Source organism: Drosophila sulfurigaster, chromosome 3, assembly GCF_023558435.1.
Source record: "Drosophila sulfurigaster albostrigata strain 15112-1811.04 chromosome 3, ASM2355843v2, whole genome shotgun sequence".
NCBI classification, from domain to species: domain Eukaryota; kingdom Metazoa; phylum Arthropoda; class Insecta; order Diptera; family Drosophilidae; genus Drosophila; species Drosophila sulfurigaster.
The window spans coordinates 12291696-12311767 of NC_084883.1; the positions used below are offsets into that span (position 1 = coordinate 12291696).

General features: G+C 37.3%; 3 protein-coding genes and 1 long non-coding RNA gene across 6 annotated transcripts in view; 2 read left to right on the forward strand and 2 right to left on the reverse strand.

The window, feature by feature from the left end:
* The window catches only part of LOC133845601 (uncharacterized), a 90163-nt gene that overhangs the window by 43380 nt on the left and 26711 nt on the right, over positions 1–20072 (forward strand).
* Positions 1396–5294, forward strand: LOC133840602 (axoneme-associated protein mst101(2)-like). The gene has a single exon (XM_062272532.1). The coding sequence runs from the start codon at positions 1492–1494 to the stop codon at positions 5044–5046; it is 3555 nt and encodes a 1184-aa protein (XP_062128516.1). The 5' UTR covers positions 1396–1491; the 3' UTR covers positions 5047–5294.
* LOC133844902 (uncharacterized) lies at positions 16913–17434 on the reverse strand. Of its 2 annotated transcripts, none has more exons than XR_009894649.1 (3): positions 17302–17434; positions 17078–17236; positions 16913–17003 (listed from the first exon to the last, which is right to left on the reverse strand). It is a non-coding gene; the product is annotated as an uncharacterized LOC133844902 (long non-coding RNA). The 2 variants fall into 2 exon arrangements; XR_009894648.1 differs by having other exon boundaries at positions 17078–17239.
* On the reverse strand, positions 17688–18430 carry LOC133844901 (uncharacterized). 2 transcript variants are annotated; one of them, XM_062279187.1, is made up of 2 exons: positions 18105–18430; positions 17688–18043 (listed from the first exon to the last, which is right to left on the reverse strand). In XM_062279187.1, the coding sequence occupies exons 1-2, from the start codon at positions 18335–18337 to the stop codon at positions 18037–18039; spliced, it is 240 nt and encodes a 79-aa protein (XP_062135171.1). In that variant the 5' UTR covers positions 18338–18430; the 3' UTR covers positions 17688–18036. The 2 variants fall into 2 exon arrangements, with proteins under 2 accessions (XP_062135171.1, XP_062135170.1); XM_062279186.1 differs by having other exon boundaries at positions 17688–18051; positions 18105–18428.

Genomic DNA, 20072 nt, shown 5'->3' on the forward strand with positions numbered 1-20072 from the left:
TTTTATCATCCTCACATTCTTGTTCCTTATGTTTCTTTTTTATAACCTTTTTATCCTTTGCCTTTTGATCAGCATTTTTCGTTTTTTGAGGCTTTTGTTTTTCTTTCTTTTTAATGGACTTCGCACCTTTCTTTTGCATTTTTTTATCATCCTCACATTCTTGTTCTTTATGTTTCTTTACTTTTTCATTCTTTGGACCTTTTTTGGTTGAGCTTTTAGTTTCTGATTTTTCCTTGCCCTCACTTTTTGGCTTCTTTCCCTTTATTTCTTTTTTTTCACCTTGTTTACTCGACTTCTTTTTTGTATTCTTCTGTTCTTTCTTTTCATCTTTACCATCTTTCGACTTACTCTTATCTGGTTTATGATCAGATTTACTTTTTTCCTTTTTTACATTCTTTTTTTTCTCCGAGCTTTTCACTTTTGATTTCACATCTTGTTTTTTTTCTTTGGTTTGTTTTTTATCTTTCTCACTACTTTTACTCTCCTTCTCAGATTTCTTCTTTTCGCACTGCTTTAACATATTAATGATCCTCGCACTTTTAGCCAAATCTTTACACTTCATTTCAAGCTTTTTCTCATTATTCAACTTTTTCTGAGCAATTTTTTTGCATACGATTCTCATGCCATTTGATAAACACTCCATCATACTTTCCATTAACTTCTTATCTTTTTTATTCAAACATTCCATTTCTTTCGCCCATGCATTCTTGTGCTGTTCCATACATTTCAACTCATGGGCCTTAAGCTCTTTTGCATCAGTTTCTTTTTGCATTCGGGTCTGTGCCCGTTTCTTCGCTTCATTGCGCTTCTCAAGAATTTTTTTATACTCTTCACAAGGATTATCTTTTTTTTCGGAAGAGTCGGAATCCGATTTTTTGCTATAGCAAAGTCTTTGTACTTTGTTTACAGATGTTGTAAAATGCAAGTCGGAAAAAATGGAAATACTTCTTTTTATTGGACTACGATCAAAGACCTGAATGAATCTGCCCAGCGACATGGTGAAGAACTTTAAAGAAATTTAGGGATTAAAAATTCTAATATACTGTTAATTTTTCTTAAATAAACCGAATATATTATTAAAATTCTGACATTTTGATCAAATAAAGTTTAGTACACACTGTGTCTGAAATTGTACTGAGTAATGTCGGATCAGAAAATAAATCGTTATTGCTTTTTAATTTACATATGAGTACTAGATTAGACTAAATTATCCTAGAGACTTTATTTCTTTCTGGGCATCTTATCATTCCGCTTAAATTAATTGTGCATATTTTAATATTTTGTATATTGAAACCAAAACCTGCGCGTTTTCGGAAAATCTCCAAATTGCATAAAATACATAATAGGAATAAAAAAAAAAAAATTAAAATATAAATGATTAAAAAGCATAGTAGTCACACACATATTTAAAAATGAATTTTCGGACTAGGAACAATCAAAATTTGTTTTTCTGTTCAATAAATTAAGCTTTATAGGATTAGCTTATTTACCATGTCTATAAGTCGAATCGCGGAAATATTTTTCCGTAAGTCCTTGCTTAAAGGCTTTTCTCTTCTATCCAATTCTATGGACCGAATGTATTTATCGAATACAACGTTAAGAAGCATACATCGCATTTCACTAAGGCATAAATCTAATAATGATACTTCAGATAAAAAGAAAAGAAACTCTTGTGATGAGTATAAAACAGTATTGGAAAAACGGAGTTCTAACAAAAAACATCGTGAAGACATTATTCGAAGAAGAAAAGAAAAGAAGCTACTGAAAACATACGAGAAAACGTGCATTAACGATGAACTGAAAACGTGGATGAAACAATTTAAGCGTTTGACTAAAAATGATGATAGTGTGATGAAAGACCTTATGATTTGTGTGACAAAGGGTATAAAACTTGCCTGCAGAAAATTAGCCAAGAGAAAACTGCGTTTAGAGAAGGATCGTGAAGAACATTGCAAATTGCTGGCCAATTCTGCAATTATCAAACAACTATTAAGGCAGTGCGAAACTATAAAACAATTTCATAAGATTCAAGAAAATACATCAAGTATGTCCGGGTCCCAAAAAAACTCTGGTCAGAATATCAAATTAAAAACACCACTTAAGTCGCAGGCGAAAAAACATACTTATAAAAGAGGTAAGAATACATATAAGGGTCTAAAAGAAAATCCTAATTTAAACGCCGTATCCACTAATAAAGGAAATAAATCCAATAAAAAGAATCTCTATATGTTGAACTTGGAAAGGTGCATTGAAAATGAATGGAAAAATGTCTGTAAAATTAAGAATACATTGTCTACTACTCAACAGGAAAAGCTGGTATCCGCATATGATTGTCTTGCAGCTAGATTTAGGAAAATTTGCAAAAGAAAAGTGTTAGAACAAATGTGTAGAGAATCCAGAAGTACACCAAAGACCAAACAAAAGGACAAAAAAGAAGAAGGTAGCACTTTAGACCATGACATTAATAAACAGCGAAAGATACTAAAAGAAGTGATTGAGGAGGCACACTTAAAAGAGAAGGCTTTTGTAAAGCAAGAGATAGACAAGATCAAAATGCAGTGTCTGAAAAAAGTTTATGAGGAACAGACACCTAAGCAAAAAGAAAATTGTAAGGGGAAACAGAAAGAAGAGGAAAAACTAAAGCCTATGAAGAACGCCTATAGAAAAGAACAGCTTAATGCACTCAAAGATATTCCGCAAACAAAGATAACAGATAATCTTATCAAAACACGACAGGACGAAACTCTTATAAATAATCTAAAGAAAAAGTCTCTAAGGAGAAACTCGCAAGCTTCATTTTCGTTTAACAAAAAGCAAAAAACCCTGAATGCCATGAAAAAAAGGGAAAATAATGATTTTCATTATAAATGCTACGAGAAAAAGAATAAAGAAAAAGAAGAAGCTCTGCGAAAGAAATGCGAAGAGGAAGCTCATCAAAAGAAATCAGAAGAGGAAGCCTTAACCATAAAATACGCTGGAGAGGCTCTACGAAATAAATGCGAAGAGATCCTAAAGAAGAACTACGCTGAAGAAGCTCTACGAAAGAAATGTAAAGAGGAAGCTTTAAAGAAAAAATGTGCTGAAGAAGCTCTACAAAAGAAATGCGAAGAGGAAGCCTTAAAGAAGAAATGTAAGAAAGAAGCTTTACGAAAGAAATGCGAAGAAAAGGCCTTAAGGAAGAAATGTAAGAAAGAAGCTCTACGAAAGAAATGCGAAGAAAAGGCCCTAAAGAAGAAATGCGCTGAAGACGCTCTACGAAAGAAATGCGAAGAAAAGGCCTTAAGGAAGAGATGTGCTGAAGAAGCTTTACGAAAGAAATGCGAAGAAAAGGCCTTAAGGAAGAGATGTGCTGAAGAAGCTTTACGAAAGAAATGCGAAGAAAAGGCCTTAAGGAAGAAATGCGCTGAAGAAGCTCTACGAAAGAAATGCAAAGAGGAGGCTTTAAGGAAGAAATGCAGTGAAGACGAACTGCAAAGGAAACGTAAAGAGGATGCATTGAAGAATGAAGCTATAAAACGTGCTACCCAAAATAAATGTAAAATTCAAGTTGAAAAGCGTAAAGAAGATATCATTAAAAAAAGAATTCAACAAGAAAATATGATCAAGGAAAAAACACTCCAAAATATGAGCAAAAGAAATGAGCGAATGAAAAAATGGGAAAATCTTAAAAGGAAGAAAGAAAATGATGAGAAGATTATGAAGGAGATGTGTGAGAAAAAGAAGCAGGCTGAAGCTTTGAAAAAGGAAGCTGAGAAACGCGCTGTTCAAAAAACATGTAAAGCTCAAATTGAAAAGCGGAAAGAAGATACCATTAAAAAAAGATTGCAACTAGAAAAGATTCGCAAGGAAAAAGCGTTCCAAAATATGTGCGAAAGAAAAGACCGATTAAAAAAATGGAAAGATCAAGGCAAACATAAAAAAATGGAAGAGAAGAAATTAAGGAAAATGTGCTATGAGCAAGAGCTTAAAAAAGAATGTGAAAACCAACAAAAAAGAGAAGAGGAAAAACGTATTCGCCTTCAATTAGAAAAGGCTCTTCAGAAAAAAACCAAAAAGTTCTGTTCATGTCTTTACAAAACACTTGGAGCCCAAGATATTCAACAAGGTTCTAAGGTATCCATCATCGGTTCTGGAGCTGTAGGTATGAGTAGTGCCATCACACTTCTCTTAAAAGGTGTGACAAACAACATTCTTCTTTACGATACCAGAAAAGATCTTTGCGATGCGGAACGCTTGGACTTATTGCATGGTTCCTTATTCCTGAACAATTTACGCATAGAAAAAGCCAAGTGCATTGAGTGTACTAAAAACTCGAAAGTGGTTGTTGTCACAGCTGGACCAAGACAGAAACCTAAAGAGTCTCGACTAGAAATAACAAACAAGGCGACGGACATAATAAAGAAAGTTATGCCTGAACTAGTGAAACATAGTCCTCGAGCTGTGTTTATAATTGTAGCGGATCCTGCAGATGCGATGACTTGGCTTGCTCGAAAAGTAACCGATTTGCCATATGAACGTTGTTTCAGTCCTGGTTGTTATTTGGATTCGGCGCGCTTTCGTATGTTTATTGCACAAATCCTGAGAGTTTCAACCAATTCGGTGCAAGGTTATATTATCGGAGAGCAAGGCGATAGTTGCGTACCTCTTTGGTCAACAGTCACTGTGGGCGGCACACCTTTAGTGTCTATACTACCAGATATGGGCACCGATACGGATCCCATGCTCTGGTCGAATGTACACAAAGATGTTGTAGACTCCTCTAATACAGTGATAAGAGGTAAAGGCTATACCAACTGGGCCATAGGCCTCGCTGTCGCGGATATTATATCGGCTATCTTTAAGGACTGCAATCGCATTATACCATTATCCACTAATGCAAAGGGTATGTGCGACATTCAGGATGAAGTATTTCTATCGTTGCCTTGTATTGTCAATAAATGGGGTTTGGGTGGTGTGATATATCCTCAGCTTTCGCAATGGGAGCACGATAAGCTAATGAAATCTGTTGAAAAATTACTTAAGACTCAGAGAGAAGTTAAATTGTAATGTGAACTAAATATAATCATATCGGATTTTTGTTGACACTATGCAAAACACAAAATCACATAAACATATTTTCATTCTACATTTTCATAGATCATTCAGTATGTAAAATTTAAGAGCTTGAATTTCTATAGATAAAGTTATATGTTGATCTACCGACTTCAGAAACAAAGTTTAATATGTTACTTATAAGTAACATAGTATAGTAGAAATAGAAGAGAAAATGCAAATATAAATGCTGGATTTTACAATATATGATTTTAATAATAATGGAAGTTGCTGGCTTAAAGCTTAATGTTCTGCCTGTACTTACGCAATCTATACAACAGATTGAAATACTGACAGATAAAGAGTGCAATGTTTATTTGGTTTATTTCGCATTGATTAGAATGCTAGGGAAAAAATTTATTTACACCTTGATACGACTCGCTCCGAGTGGCCGTCATCAACAGCCGTCGGCTTAAATTATTAACGTTTGAGTAATTTGTATGACATATAAACAAAAGTCCTTGTTAGTTGCACAGTTCACTGGTTGTGGTTATTACTATGTAGACCTATTCCCAGCTACAGTTTCAATCCCAGAACCCATCTACTTTACCCCAACTGTTTTACAGTCATATCTCTGCAACGTCGGCTGTCTCGTTTTTAGGTTTTCTTTTTTGCCGAGATTGTTGTCATGCTGAGTTCTCATGTGTCGACTACGATGCTATGTCACGAGGGTTGCTTTTCGTATGTGACAACAAATCTCGTATGAGTAATTTCTTCATTTGCAGAAAGATGTCGGGAGATTATAATTTGCAGAGTTAATTATCATTCACAATAAAAATCATTATTTTTTTAGTACCAAAAATATTATTGCAATCATTCTTGGGACTAAGAGAATATAGCAATTAATGGACAAAATGAACATATGAAATATGAATTGGATAAAATATATCTCTTAATATATACAAGTTTTAAAATTGAATCTCTTTACTCATGTGTTTTGACTAGACTAACATATATTTATTCTTGGCATTGCATTATTGGCAGATATGCGTTCAATGTTTGATTGTTGTTGATTGAAAAATACATATATAACGTAAATTTGATAATTCATATATTCCTATGGCAAGTCTATAAACTTAAAAGGATTATCGAAAAGAATAAAATTGAGGGTTGTATTTAAGTTGTTATACAGTAAACATAGCTAGAGCAACAAAGTAGTTTAACTTAAAGAATTGTAGATGCCTCTTTCGGTCTTCTTTAAAGTTCCTTAATTCCGAAACATATTTTGACACATTTAAAAACTAACTGTAATTAAAAATTGCCATACTAATGTACGTATTTTTGTTTGTTTATTTTCATTTTAGGTAAGTGCCATGCTACTATATTTCGGACGCGTTAGCAATCATTGCACATACATATATACGCCTCCATATAATATGTATATAGTGTGCGTGATTCGCAAAATCAAAGCATATTTCTCAGCATGTTCTACCTAACCACTAATCTGGTCAGTCAGTATCCCAGCACCATCCGCTTCTCGGCCCATTCAACCTCACAGTTTCGTAGATGGATAGAAAGTATAACTCAATAAAAATAAGGGACGAATAGAAAGACGGTTCAACCCGGCCGCATAGTTTAGGCAAACTTTTTGTTTCAAAGCAGACCATGAGTAGCGAGGGGAAAACTGAAAGCGCCACTATTATATTTAAACAGAAAAATAATTGCAAATATTTCTGAAAACTTTTTCAACTTTCTCTTGGGGTTTTTAAATTTTTGCGTTTCTCTTTTTTATGGTTGCATTTTTTCGTTTTATTCCCTTTTCAAACGAATCCGTCCTTAAATAACTGGTAAGAATTTTAAATTTAAAGCGAATTTCAGTTAATATATTTCAGTTATTATTGCTTTTCTTGCAACGCCTTGGGGCATAATCTTTATCGCATAGGTCAAATTAAAATACTTTACAAAACTAATTAAAATTTGTAGCATACTTTTTGGGTGTACAGAATCGAATGAAATGTTTCCTGCAGCATGTCGTTTTTAACTCCTTGTTAATCTCTTATATATTATATTACACCACTTCATAACGTTTTCAATTATAGTAAAAGGCTACTTTTTATTTCATTATTCATGTACTAGAAAGAATATCACTAAAAAACATTCTAAAGCTTGAGTTTTAATCGAATTTTTGCTCTAGCCACAAACTTATTGAAAACCTTATGGTATGATTCATAGTTTTACTTACTTTTTACACTCGCTGACTGCTTTATTTCTTCATAAAATTTAATATCGAAAACACTAATGCAAGCAACTAAAATGAGACGGTGCCCCGTGGCTGGAAACATCAAACGTGCTAAACAAATTCAAAGCTCATCCAAGTGCAAACGATGCTTGAACGTCATTCAACACACCACGGCTTTTGCAGGCGAAGCAAATCAAAAGGAAATAATGGCACAGGGACATGAAACGCAATGAACGATACCAAACGAGACGGCGTCGTCGTTTAGCGAAACGCTGGCTAAATGCCACGCATGAGGTGTTCACGTTCACGTTCACGTTTACGTTTACGTTCACCTGTCAGGCAGCCAGTCAGGCAAACTGGCAGTCGCAGCCTCACAAAAGAAGTGGTGACGATTCCCTTGCTAGAGTTCGCATTACAGCACATGTTGTGGCTGCTCATAGCAAAGACCAGCAATTAATTAGGATTATGCGTATCGTCTGGCTAGAGCGCCTAAGAGTATGCAAAGCATTCGTTGCTGTAGTCTGTCAAGTTTTTCAGCAGCTCGGCCTTCACATCTCACACAGTTTCCTTAAGAAAATGTTTTGCAGCGCACTGTCAGACACATTTAATTGCAGTCGCAGCACTTGGTTTGATGCTTATCAAATGCGAAGTGCAAACTCCAAGTGAATTTTGTCAATCATCAATCTTGACGCTGGCATATTTTTATGACTTTTGAAGGAGGGCTCCCATTCTTCGTAACCTCCTTTGCATCTTTTGAGTTCATTTCTATATCTGTGTTCTATATCTAGCAAACACTAACGACTTTTTAAGTATTTACACTCAATTCGCCTTCGCTTCGGTAAACTTTTATCGCAGGCCAGCCGCAAGATATGTAGCCGTCGATAAGTTCATTTTTCTCTACTAAATGGCGTCTTCAATGGAATAATTTTACATAGGAATGCATAATTATCTTATTTATTATTATTAGGTGGCACTACAACCCATTTCGGGTTTTGGCCGACCTCAGCGTCTCCCTCCAGGCGCCTCTGCTCTTCGCGCGCCTCCTCCAATTGGAAATTCCCAGCAGATTAAGGTCCTGCTCTACTTGGTCCTTCCAACGAAGATTTGGTCGTCCCCTTCGTCGTCGCCCGTAGTCGACTCTCGCTTCGAATACCTTCTGAGCTGGAGATTCTTCATCCATACGCACAACGTGTCCGAGCCAGCGCAGACGTTGTATCGTGATGCGCCGGACCACGTCCACGTCGTCGTACAACTCGTACAGCTCGTGGTTCATCCGAATGCGAAAGTCGTCCCCAATCCGAACGGGACCGAAGATCTTGCGAAGAATTTTCCTCTCGAACACTCCAAGCGCTGCTGCATCTGTCATTGACACTACCTATGCTTCTGCGCCATATAAGAGCACGGGTAGTATGAGTGTCTTGTAGAGTGCTAATTTTGTTCGGCGAGAGAGGTCTCTATTGCACATTTGCCTACTCAGACCAAAGTAGCACCTATTGGCAAGTGTGATTCTTCGCTTGATCTCCAGGCTGACGTCATTTTTGGTGTTGATGGCAGTGCCAAGGTATGTGAACTCCTTGACCACTTCGAACATATAGTTGTCTGCTACCACCTGGGAGTCTAGTCGCCGCGCCTCCCTGCTTGTCGACAGCATATACTTCGTCTTGCCCTCGTTTACCGCCAAACCCACTTTTGCTGACTCTTTTCGATAGCGGAAAATGCAGCAGTGACATCACGCTTGCTGCGGCCAATGATGTCAATATCATCCGCGTAAGCAAGGAGCTGGACACTTTTATAAAATATAGTGCCAGCACGATGCACACCGGCTTTCCGCAAGACCCCTTCCATCACAAAGTTGAAGAGGTTGCACGACAGGGGGTCGCCTTGTCTGAAACCTCGAACGGTATTGAAAGGTTCGGAGAGGTTCGTTCCTACCTTGACAGAGCTGATGGTGCTGCTCAATGTCATCCTGCAAAGACGTATCAGCTTTGCAGGAATACCGAACTCAGACATGGTGGCATATAGGCGTTCTCGTGTCGGACTATCGAATGCAGCTTTGTAATCGACAAAGAGATGATGTGTGTCAATTCCATTTTCGTGGGTTGTCTCCAGGATTTGGCGCAATGTGAAGATCTGGTCTATGGTGGATTTGCCAGGTCTGAAGCCGCACTGATAAGGTCCGATCAGTGTGCTGGTATACGGCTTCAGTCGTTCACATATTACGCTCGATAGGACCTTATATGAGATGGCAATCAGGCTAATTCCCCGGTAGTTGGTGCATATCGTCGGGTCGCCTTTCTTCAGCACAGGACAAAGGACGCTGAGATTCCAATCGTTGGGCATGCTTTCCTCTAGCCATATTCTGCAGAAGAGCTGATGCATGCACCTTATCAGCTCTTCGCCGCCGGCCTTAAACAACTCTGCAGGCAGTCCATCAGCACCGGCTGCTTTGTTGTTTTGAGTCGCATAATAGCAACTCGGACCTCGTCATGGCTAGGTAGTGGTATATCCACATTGTCGTTGATTGGTGGTATCGGGTTGCTTCCTCCAATGGCGGGATTGGTGCCGTCATCGCCTGCTAGCAGCTTGGAGAAATGCGCCCTCCATAACCTCAGCGTGCACTGCGTATCTGTAACCAGAATCCCGTTTTCATCTCGACAGTTAGATGCTCCGGTCTTGAAACCATGTGTCAGACGGTTGACTTGTTGGTAAAATTTTCGAGCATCATTTCTGTCCTGCAACACCTGGAGTTCCTCGCACTCTCGCTTTTCTTTCTCCCGTTTTTCCGTCTAAAAGCCGCCTCTCTTCCTTCCTTTTCTCCTGTAACGTTCACACGTAGCTCGCGTTGCGCCAGACTGCAGCGTTCTTCTGTAGGCGGCGTTTTTTGCCGCAGCTGCGACGCGACACTCCTCGTCATACCATTGGTTCCGTGTGGGTGGGCGCTTGAACCCAATGGCTGTTTCAGCGGCAGCTCGCATGGAGTGGGATATGTGCGCCCAGAGTCCGCCGGCGTCAACAGGAAGAGGGGTTGGTTGGTGGAGCAGTTCCGAGAGGTGAGTGGAGTAGGCTGTTGCTGTCCGTTGTGATCGCAGCCTAGTGACGTCAAGCTTTCGTTGCGTGATGGGGCGTACGTTTTTCGCTCGGCTTAGCCGCATGCGTATCTTGGCTGCGACAAGATAGTGGTCCGAGTCTATGTTGACTCCACGGAACGTACGCACGTCCATCACGCTTGAGGCATGCCTTCCGTCTATCACAACATGATCAATCTGGTTGCGCGTTTTCTGATCAGGGACAGCCATGTGGCCTTGTGGATGTCGAGGTGCCGAAATCTGGTGCTACTCACTACCATGTTTCGCGCCGCGGCGAAGTCAATCAGCCTGAAACCGTTGTTCGAGGTGGTCTCGTGGAGGCTGAATTTACCGACGGTGCGGTCAAAGATGCGTTCGCGCCCAACCTTTGCGTTGAAGTCCCCGAGGATGATCTTCACGTCGTGGTTTGGGCAGCGGTCGTATGTGTCCTCGAGTCTCGCGTAGAATGCATCCTTAGCAGCATCATCCTTCTCCTCCGTCGGGGCGTGCGCGCAAATTATGCTAAGATTAAAAAAATCTAGCTTTGACGCGGATTGTAGCCAGCCGTTCACTCACTGGGGTGAAATTGGAGACGTGGTGGCGAAGTCTCCGGCTTACTACAAATCCGCATCCAAATTCGCGCCTCTCCGCATGGCAGCTGTAATAAATATCACAGTTTGCTCGCTTGGAACAACCTTGTCCTGTCCATCTCATTTCCTGGATGGCGGTAATGTCAGCCTTTAATTTCTCGAGGGCATCCGCCAGTTGGATAGAGGCACCTTCCCAATTAAGGGTTCGGACATTCCAGGTGCATATCCTTAAATCGTAGTCCTTTTTCATTTTGCGGTGGTCGTCAACATAAGGGGGGATCCTTTCCGAGGCTTTCGCTTTGGTTTTCCTTGGGCTTCTTTTTTCCGAGGCGGGTTCCTGCGCTCAACCATTTACCGTCCGGATGACTCGCTGCACACATTAGCTCGCTATCTAGCGGATGCTAAGATAGCTACCCAGGAGGTGCCACGAGGAGGCTGTGTGTCAACTTGCAATCATTCGTAGACAGAGATCGCACTGGCGGCCACCAAGTTGACCGCAATCAGAACCTTACTCTGTACGAATGAAAGCCATCCCATATCTTATTTACTTTATATAAAATAGCAGTCACCATCCTAAGTTTATCAGCTTTCTCACTAAAAAACTTGTAAAGTAAGTGAGTAGCTTGAGGCATTGTCAGTCGCTTAAGATACAGTGCAGCTCTGACACTTGCAGATACTGCAACCACTTTTTATGCTGTTTGCATTCTTTGCATCTGGCAGCCCATCTTATAAGACAACTTTAATAGTAAAGGTATAAATTTGCTTAACAACAGTTTTAGAAGTTATAGTAAAATTAACATCACTCTTTTAAATGTTATCATATTTAAAATCGAAAGACATTACCTAAAAAAGTAATAATTTTTTTTTAAAGTTTGTTTGTTATTTATAATAGCTAGTTAGTGTCTCGCAGTTAAATAATTTTGCTAGCGTATTTCTTACTTGTTTTTAGCAAAATACTCAAAACTTCAGTTAGAATACGTGTAGGTTGGCCCGTATGGACACCTATGTAGATCTCAGAAACTATGTTCGCTAGAGACTCCAAAACTTTTTGAATATATTTATATTTGTTACTATCCTGTTTAAGATTTTGGGCACTATGTTTAAAGTTATTCTGAAGTTTGATTGCACTAACGAACAATTCGACAATGCGACAATATTTTGTTTCCAACTTTTCGTGTATAAAATTAAGAAACAAAGAACTAATTTGTTGCTTTTTTATTGAGTAAACAACTTTTCTATACCTATCAGCTTATTAGTTATTACAATTTTTTTGGATTGCTAATTAAGCTAACAATCGTTGTGTTCTTTCTCTACATCCCGGCAGATTCTCATGGCTAGAAAAAATGTTAAAAAAAAAAAATATATACATATATACCCAATTATTATATTTATTAAAAAATTTGAAACTAGATCCCAGACTCTGAAACTTTTTGTAAAGATTCATAATAAATAATTGGCTATATGGATTGCCAATTGTTTGTGGAAATAATTATTAAAAAACAAGTAAATAAATAAATTGAGATATGAAAAAGTTGAATATGAAATGTGAAATTGTTGATTTGTTTCCACCTGCCTCACTTTGCTAGATACTTAAACTAGAGTAAGCCATTTGATATTTCAACACTTGCCAAGGGATACCATTTATATTGATAGTTAGTATTTTTCTCAATTCCGGCTTGGGCAAATAGTAAAAGCGAGCAGATGCTGGCAAGTATCCGTGGTTCGCAAAAACACACTTGATCGCAAGTCAGGACACGACGTATCAGGCTATAGAACACCAGAGGAGCACAACTTCTTGTCCTGCCGACATACTTCTAGTCGTTGCTGTTTGTTTATTTACGCACATGCGAGGCAAAAACTTATTTCATATTCATAGAAAAGTCGCATACACATGTGCTGTAAAGGTTCTTGCCAGCTGTTACTCTCGTACTTTATCCACACACACACACACACACACTCACACACTCATAGACATACTGAAGTGCAAACACAACTCGTTGGGGTTGGAAGAACTAAATCAGCAGCTAAGTAAGTAAAATGCTTCATAAATTGCCTCAAGTGGCGCAGCTGGCTGATAGCAGCTTTGAAAGTATTAAACGCTGGCAAATGTTGGCCCAGAACCCCAATCCAGCCAAGTATTCCGTTTGTGTTCTGTCGTGTTTATTTTTCCAAGAACGAATATTTACAGACTATGTTAAAGCACACTATAATTTCGAATCAATTGAAGAAATTTTAATCAAAGCTCTTTTTTATCCGCTACCCGAAGTTGAATTTAAATGGTACAATCAGTTTAACGTATTTCAAAAAATAACTTTTTTGCAACTATTCATGTACTTAAATTTCAACACGGTCATGACGAGATACATATGTATAACACATATGAAATATCCAGATAATTTTCTACATAACTTGACTTTTCTGTGTATTATCTGCATTACAATCTATTCCTTTTTTGAAGTAACAAACATGTTAACAAACATAGTTTTTTAAAAGTTTTATGTTAAAATGAGGCTTAACTTTTCCCAACAAAATATTCAAAAATAAATACACAAATTCAACATGGAAGAATGCTAGAATTACTCATTTACTCAATATGATGTACCGAAAAATACAAAATTATTACGAAGGTATATCCATATACTATTATGATTAAAATATACTATAGAGTAGTACTCTTAGACTACACTAGATACTATACTAGATACTATATTGTAAAACAAATCAACTAATATGACACCAGATCAAATCTCTTTCGCTCCTTTTGATGAACTACAACTTAAATAAGGTTAAGGACTTAAAATTTGTATGTATTATGGAGCTCACCTTGTACGTTGTATGCCATCTTAATACCTTTCTTTCTTCTTTATGTTTACCTATCTCTTCTTATACCATTCACAGAAAATTTACAAGTTAATGAACTCTTTTCGATGGGGTGAGTTGCGGTTTTTCTGTGTTATTATTTGTCGAGTAAGTCAATTGCTTTCCAAACAACACCTCACACGAGGTTCGAGCGTCGATGTTAGTAGAATAGTTGGTTCATGGCTCATGAGCCACAAAATGCATTTCTAGCAATTTCCTTTACTTGAATGTTTTGCCTTCGGCCCGTTTTTATTCGGCATCACATTGGGTACACAAGCCCTCCAAGCACTGCTTAGTTTTTGTAACCGCAGTCTTGATTCAAGTTTTTTTTCAGGAAATCGTTGCACCCAAAAGCGGATATATGAATTACTCTATCTCTCACTCTCAAACATAGCACACGACACAGACGTTTACACATTGAGTCACACTACACTTTCTTAGTGCATTGCTCGCTGTCTTTCAGCTGTCTTGGGTACTTCAGTTGCCGCTTAAGTTGCACAAAATGTAATACATTTGATTGCACTCATGTTCAAGTTCTACTTCTAAAGTGGCTGCCTCGACGAAAGAATAAAGTGAATTGGATGCAAGGCACCCTTAATCCTCCAGCTACAACTCAAAAATATATTTTCTGACCTATTTCTTTCCAAGCTTTTTGCCCATCGCCTAACATCTTCTCAATTTGTTTGATTTTTTTGTTTCTGGACTTTAGAAAAAGTTCTGGCGGGTGCATGTTTCCAAATGTGAGTTACTTTGTACGAAATAATCTTAATAATGCTCACAATTATATTAACATAGTAAGTCCATTCACTGCAAGCAAAGATCAATAATAATGAAACGGAGCACATACCCCTCTAGTAACAATATCAAAGACAAATAAGAAGCCCTATCATGTATATTTTTGTTTAGTTATTTTAATAATTTGTTAACGGGATATTTAAAGCAAATTCCTGAGTTTAAAAACAAGTTCAACAAAATATAAAATAATAAGTCAGACAGCTGACTCTAAAACCTCAAATCAAATCTGATGACATTAAAATATATAATTAACATAATCAATGAATTTTAATAAGTGTGGCTGCATTTAGATCCAAAGAATGAGCTCGTGAATAACTTCTACGATTTTTTTGGTCGATAAGGAAAACTACATTTCTGAGGACTATTTATTATGTGTATCAGAATTCAAGACTCTAAGTTTGAAGTAACGCTCGTTATTTAACATACCTTTTGAAGGAAGCGCTTAAAATATACTCGATCAGAGTCGGACAAATATGAGAACTAATACCAAGTTGATTTCTCTAGTCTCTAGATTTTCTGCTGGCTTTAAGCTGTAGTACCCCATGTGTAGCTGATACCAAAATGCGAAGCTGACATTTAAGTTTGCTAGCACAATATAAGAACAATTTGGTTAAATCGCAAATTGCTTTCCATTTTTCTTTGTGCATTGAAAATGATATGAGTGAAGTAAACGTTACTGTCATAGGGATGCACTTGTCAATAACCATTAAGATGATGCCACACTTCATTCATAATTAAAGCTCATTTGAAGGGCCCATCAGCTTCAATCAAAACTGACATGCCGACTGTTAAATGGCCAAGTGCACGACCAAAGCGACTCGCAGCGAGGAAAAATGCGACCATCGAATCCGATTCCTGTAACGCTCAGCGGTAGTCGTCATTAACCCAGGGCGAGGATTGGAGAACTTCCGAATGGCGAATCGCACCCGAAAGCACTAGAGCGAGCATAAATGAAGAGCGGGAGTAGTAGAAACACAGGGGACATGCTAATAGCTATGAACTTTTCGCAAATTACAGGCCAAATGGCTGCACTTCGCAGCCGTTGTACTGTTAATTACCGTTATTGAACTTGTTTGATTGGCGCAAGTCGAAAAGTTACCAGGCTGACCACACAACCGTAGCTGGTTCAGTAGCTGGTAGCTGCTCGCTACCAGATGTGAGAGTTTCGAGTTCGGAATTCTGAGAGCCACAGTTTGCATGCAACGTAGCACTTGTAAAGTAAATACGAGTGGGACCCATGTAGTACGTTTGACTGCTTGCTAACGATTGCCCCATGCATTCGGTGCTTATTCAGGGCTATTGCTGAACTGCAATTAAGGTTTGAGTTGTTTGCACTACATTTACACAAGTTTATTCAGTTGTAGTACCTACTTTCCACAGTTGGCTCCGTTCGCTGAATTTCCCACTATCATAATTGTTTTAAAGGAAATGCCTTGAGAAAGGGAAGTAAGCGAAATATGATTGCATTCAATCTCGACGTTTAATTGCCAAAATGCCAATACACATATTTCACTCTAGATAAAAATATATTAACTCTTTTCATCAATTCATTATGCCAGCTGGCAACACCCGCAATTGGCAAGAGTTGGCTATCACTTGCTTTTCACTATTAACAGTCAAGAAAAAACACAATAATAAAGTTTTCTATTAGCCTTCAGCAACATTTTATTATTGCGCAAAAAGTTGTAACCTTCTAGCTATAACTTGCTGCAGTAATTGTAAAACCTAAGTAAAAACACATATCATCCCGATTTCAATTAAAACACTATTAAATCAAGTGAGAAAGCTACAATCGAGAGTGTGTGCATCAAAGAAAACATGTGGATTGCTAGGATAGTATTTAAACTACTCGTAAGGCTATACTATATGAAACTCTGTCACTTCAATTTATTGCGTCCATCCCTACAAATAGTTGAGGCAGTTAATTATCATATGACCCAACAATGGCAATTATGTTTATCAATTGCACCCAGATTTTTGCTTCATATTGTCATAAAATTCATAAAGCTTTTGTTACATCACCTCGACCTCTTTGACATATTAGTATCAGCGAAATGGTTCTTCTTGATGACATCCAGCGATGTGTCAAAAAAGGATTGATTTTTCCTCGTGCTAAGTAATTTTGGATTTCAATCTCAGAATGTATTTATCTATGTACCTCATTTTAAATATAACTACAAATATTAATATTTAGCTGATTCGTTTGCAGACAATGGCACAAACAAAACTCGATTCATCTTCTATTCACTTGGCACAGAGTTTTATATATGTAGTTTACAAAAGTTTTCTTTCATATGAAGCCTTTTTATTAAGAAACGAATAAGTGGAAATACTTTTTCATTTTTAGATTTTATTCTTGTTTATATAACATACACCATTGTTAGCATAGTGCATGCAATTGCTTCTTGAGTTTTCGTTGTATGCCTGGATGAAGATGCGAATATTAATATTGCTGCTGATTAGTTATTCTATGTTAGCAAACCTTGTACAAACCTTACAAAATACCTATTCCTCCATGTTGTTGTCTTGCAAATCGAAAATTAAAGGTACTTCATTTTCACTCAGTAGTTTCTCATCCTCAGAAGGATGCAAATATTCGCGCTTCATCGCATTTATAGCAATCATATGCTTATTGTCTTCTTCGGTTTCATTCAGTCCTGCTATGTACATATATATTTAGGATCAGACCCTTAAAAATATTTCAGTATTTCATCACGCTTACCTCGTAAGGGATTAGAAGTATTTTTAGGGTTTTCCATAATCACAATATTCTTTTATTGTCAAATTGGCTTTAAATGGTTTCTATCTGACAATTCAACAATTAGTGTGACTGTGAGCTTAAAATTGGAGAAATACCTTAAGACACAAGAAATACTTTCAAATTTTTAAATATACCTTACCGTTAGTTACATTACCGTTAAAAATACTTTTATTCCTAGATACAAATAATATATGTTGTTGTAATCCCCAAAGCCTTCCTGACTCATTTAGTTTGGATTATAATATAATTTTCAAAATAGTTAACAATTATTTTCTTCAAAGGGTCGCTTATCCAATCCAAGAAGCGAAATGATATATTATGCTTCACAATAATTACAGTCACGAGAATCTAGTAATTAAAAATATTTATATTTGAATTAAAATTTTAACAATTTTTGAAGCAAAGATCTACGTCTTCTAAACTTATTTTTCCATTATCTTTCGCGATTTTTTAAATCCTTCGCTTAAAATAACATTAATTTTGAGTTCCACGTAACAATAAATAACAATATTTTTGTGAATGCAATTACATTTTAGATGTTTTTTCGCTTTATTTGTAAATTTGATTGACTGTGTTGGAAATAAAATTTATGGATAATGCATTTCAATAGGTCATTAAAGCTCCCTGAATTTTGGGCCGTCACTTAAATCCAAACTGCTGCAACTGGGTCGCATCATGAGGTACTGGCTGAGCTTATTAATACCTGCCAGACTGTTATTGGTTAGTCAATAAAATGCAACAGATTATTTTAGCAATTTACCAACCATTTTAAATCTAGTGCTTCCGTTAACTGCGAACTGTGATCGCTGGTGCAGCGGGTTTGACGTTGATCCTCCTGTTGTATGGATAACATCAGATCCTCCAATTCATCGTGCAATTGTCCGTTGTAAAAGTTTACCAATCCGTTCATCGATTTATAGCTACGCAATATCAGCTGTTGCAGCTCCATGGCGTTATCATCATTTGAGGCTGCTCTAGGCATGCCAGAGTTGGACATGTTTCCTGCACGACAAAGAAAGATTTTTTTCCTAAATATATAGTGGTGAAATAAAAGTAAATAAAACTGACAAATTAGGCTAGGAGAAATAATTATTACGATTCCACTTGACTAAATTGTTCATTCTTGTTTTTCTGTAAATCTTTAGTATGTACACTGTATCACTACTCACATGTTAATAGCTAATAAAATAAGTCATCGATAGGGGATCAACTATAATTACTTTACTAAACTTAAGCATTGAACGTAGTAAAAGAAAGGATACTAAGATATACTGAAAAATCACCCCAGGTATTTAAAAATCAAAAGCTCTCAAAGGGAATTATTAGTGCTTCAAGGGAGTTTCTTCAATACACATTGGTTGCGAAATGCATGATCTTAAACAAGATCAAAAAGAGCCTTAGGGAAGCATATTCTACATCAAGTTAAATACAGCAACAAATTGTTTGAAGCCTCCATACTTTCTGTTTATCACTAATTGGTATACGCAACGTATACAAATTTGAAATCAACCATAATAGGCAGGTGTGCATAAATTAGTTCACATTAGGAACTGGCGGCAATTAGAAACTTTCTTCGCTTTTCACACTTTTCGGGATGGAGCAAAGTGATTCACAGTGTCACTAGCTATAGTTACTCACATGACAGCAATTCTTCAGGCACGTGAACTAAGTGTTTTCGAAATGACGGTAATTTATTATGGGCCAAGAGCGAGAAAAGTGTTTTTGCTGCCTGCAAGCCAAAAATTGCAGAAAATTACATTTGCAAGTGCAAGAGCAATTGCAATTGCAAAAATGTGCTACAATGCGTGTAGAGTGTGCGTTTTTCTTTTGAGTTGCCTTTGGTTGGGCTGAAGCTCTTGAGCGTTTGCTATGTCGAAGTTCAGCGCACCTGGCAATTGTTGGCTCTACTTTCGAATTCACCTGTGCTGTGCTCTGCTGTGTGGTGCGGTGCTTCGTCATCTGCTTCTCACTTGTTCTGTGCTGTGCTCTTCTCGTCAATTTTTGTTTTTGTTGCATGTAATGTGAACAACATTTTAAACGGCAGGCAAAAGCCACACACTTACGAGCATGTGAGTAAACGTTTCTAATTGTTTTGCTGCCAACTACGTGCGCAATTGCGTGTGTCGGATGGCATTGTCTAAGAGATTCAGTTGTCTAAAGGGAAAACGGAAATATTTAACAAAACCAGACCAGCTAAATGTAAATTTTACCTTAAAAAAAAAAAAGTATATATATGCCTAAATTCTATGTATGTGCATTGTCTTGTTGGCAATTGTGTTCAAGATCAACTTTAATTTGTGGAGACGGAATGTGGATCACCATTATATAATATTTACTTCTCTTAAAGTACATACAAATTTGTTTACAAATTTAAAAAAATATTCAATAATTGAAATTAGCTTAACCATCCGATAAGTGAATTCATCATTTGGTTTTGAACGAAGTCTTCTGTTACTATGATTTGAAATAACATACATGGTGCGTTCCAAAGTAAACAGGACTTTTTGAATCTAGCGCCCTCTGGTGGCGCCATATTTATGTCAACTGTTGCGTTAGAATCTGCTATCCTTTATCGACTTCCAGTAAAAATTTCATGACATTTCATCTATTGGAAGTGAAGTTATTGCCTTTTAAGTGTCAGTATGTTTTTGTCATCGGTGCGAGAATGAGCTTCGAACAAAAAAAACTCAACACTAAATTTTGTTTTAAAACTTTTACCGAAACGTTTCAAT